Source organism: Mitosporidium daphniae (assembly GCF_000760515.2).
Source record: "Mitosporidium daphniae strain UGP3 chromosome Unknown contig-301, whole genome shotgun sequence".
Classification (NCBI taxonomy): domain Eukaryota; kingdom Fungi; phylum Microsporidia; genus Mitosporidium; species Mitosporidium daphniae.
The window spans coordinates 1-1,669 of NW_013546509.1; the positions used below are offsets into that span (position 1 = coordinate 1).

The following is a 1,669-nucleotide window of genomic DNA, read 5'->3' on the forward strand; positions in this document are numbered from 1 at the left end:
ATAGTCCCATGGTAAAGCTCAAATCACAAGCTAGCTTATCCACGAATACTTTTTCAGTGGTAAATGGCATTCTTAGGTTTCAGATGTGTGATTAATGGATGGGTTGTAATTTAAACACCCGTATACAATTTATTACAATTTAATTAAAAGGTCACGCGAAATATATCACTAAAAGGTGAGGTTTTATTTAAACTCTGGATGATCTTCTCCGTTCATATTTTGGCTCTGCTATTTCTAACCCTATATAATATTTCTGCAGCTACAATTGAACACGATTTTTCTCCTAAAGTTCCTGCGAAAACAACAGATCAAACTGAGGAAGTGACTCTAGAGTATTTCATAAAAGGAACTTTTACTGAAGTAAGCTTCGCCGGACGGAGTACGATGCATTTGGCATCCCTTGTTAGAGATAAAAAATCTCTTGATCAAAATCAAATATACGCACTAAAATCTATCAAAATGACGAAATCTGAGAAAGAAAAGCTAATGAGTGTAATAACGGGAGATTTTCTGATTAAAGAGATTCCGGAAAATTACAAATCAGCTTTTATTGAAAGGGAATTTTCGATTCAAAAGAACCTTATATATCAAAGTATTGTTCGTGCTTATTATAAAACTGACAATATGATATTTATGGAATATGTAGAAGGTTACGATTTATTGAGTAAGCCTCAATCTTGGAGAGAAAAGTCAAAGATCTTTGCGTATATTTTCAAAAAAATTGCTGAGGGTGTTAAATTTATGCATGACAAAGGCGTTGTGCATGGGGATTTGAAGCCTGATAATATTTTGGTATCAAAAGAAGGGGATGTTAAAATCGCAGATTTTGGTGGCGCTGTGGAGATCAAAAGAGCTAATGAAAAAGGAGCTGGAGAAACAGAAGGAACTGATTTGGGCGAAAAGCCATATTCAAAGGAAGAGTATCTTTTTGTGTTTACCAAACAATATGTTGCGCCAGAGCTTATCAACTCAGAATCTGTGGAGCCAAAGGTAATGAAAAAAATACTTATCCAGAAAAAAAAGGTTACACAAGCATGGATTGGGCTAACCCCACACCAGTTGAAGTTTAATTTTAACCCTATTTTTCCCACCAAAAAATCTGATGTCTTTTCTTTTGCAGCTACTGTTGTTAGTTTCTTTGTAACTAAAGATGGAGCCAGATACGACCGTAATTATTTTGCTTTTAAAAGTAATGTACAAAGGCTTAAAAACTATAAGGATATCTTGAGGTCTATAAAAAAAATTGATCCCAAGTTGGCCAACATCATTGATCAGGCTCTTGATCCACTTCCTAAGAACAGACCTACTATTGAAGGAGTGCTCGAATGTCTCGAAAAGGTACCTTGTTGCACCAAAGATGAATTCAAAGGCTTTGCTAAAAAAAATGTTAAAGAGCTTGAATTGAGTCCCTACGTAGAAAAAGAGTAAGAAACTATTTCTGAATAAATTGTCCCTTCAGGTGTCTGAGATAAAAATTGACTCGAAATGCCAAATTCTCTTTTAGAAAATGCCTAAAATTAAGTGGTTCTTCTGGAACTGAATTAGCGGTTTCGAGGGATTGTTAGCAGATAAATCTAATTGCCATGGTTGATCAGCCGCTGCATAAATTTAGCACCAAAGCACTCTTTCATATTCGACCAAGTAAAATTGTTCGCCATCATACTCGATT

General features: G+C 35.1%; 1 protein-coding gene across 1 annotated transcript; it reads left to right on the forward strand.

Moving 5' to 3' along the window:
• Positions 1 to 198: 198 nt before the first annotated feature.
• On the forward strand, positions 199 to 1,428 carry DI09_301p10 (uncharacterized protein; the record flags this gene model as incomplete). The annotated part of the gene is made up of 1 exon (XM_013382604.1): positions 199 to 1,428. One exon carries the CDS (start codon positions 199 to 201, stop codon positions 1,426 to 1,428), a length of 1,230 nt encoding a protein of 409 aa, XP_013238058.1.
• Between the last annotated feature and the right edge of the window lie 241 nt (positions 1,429 to 1,669).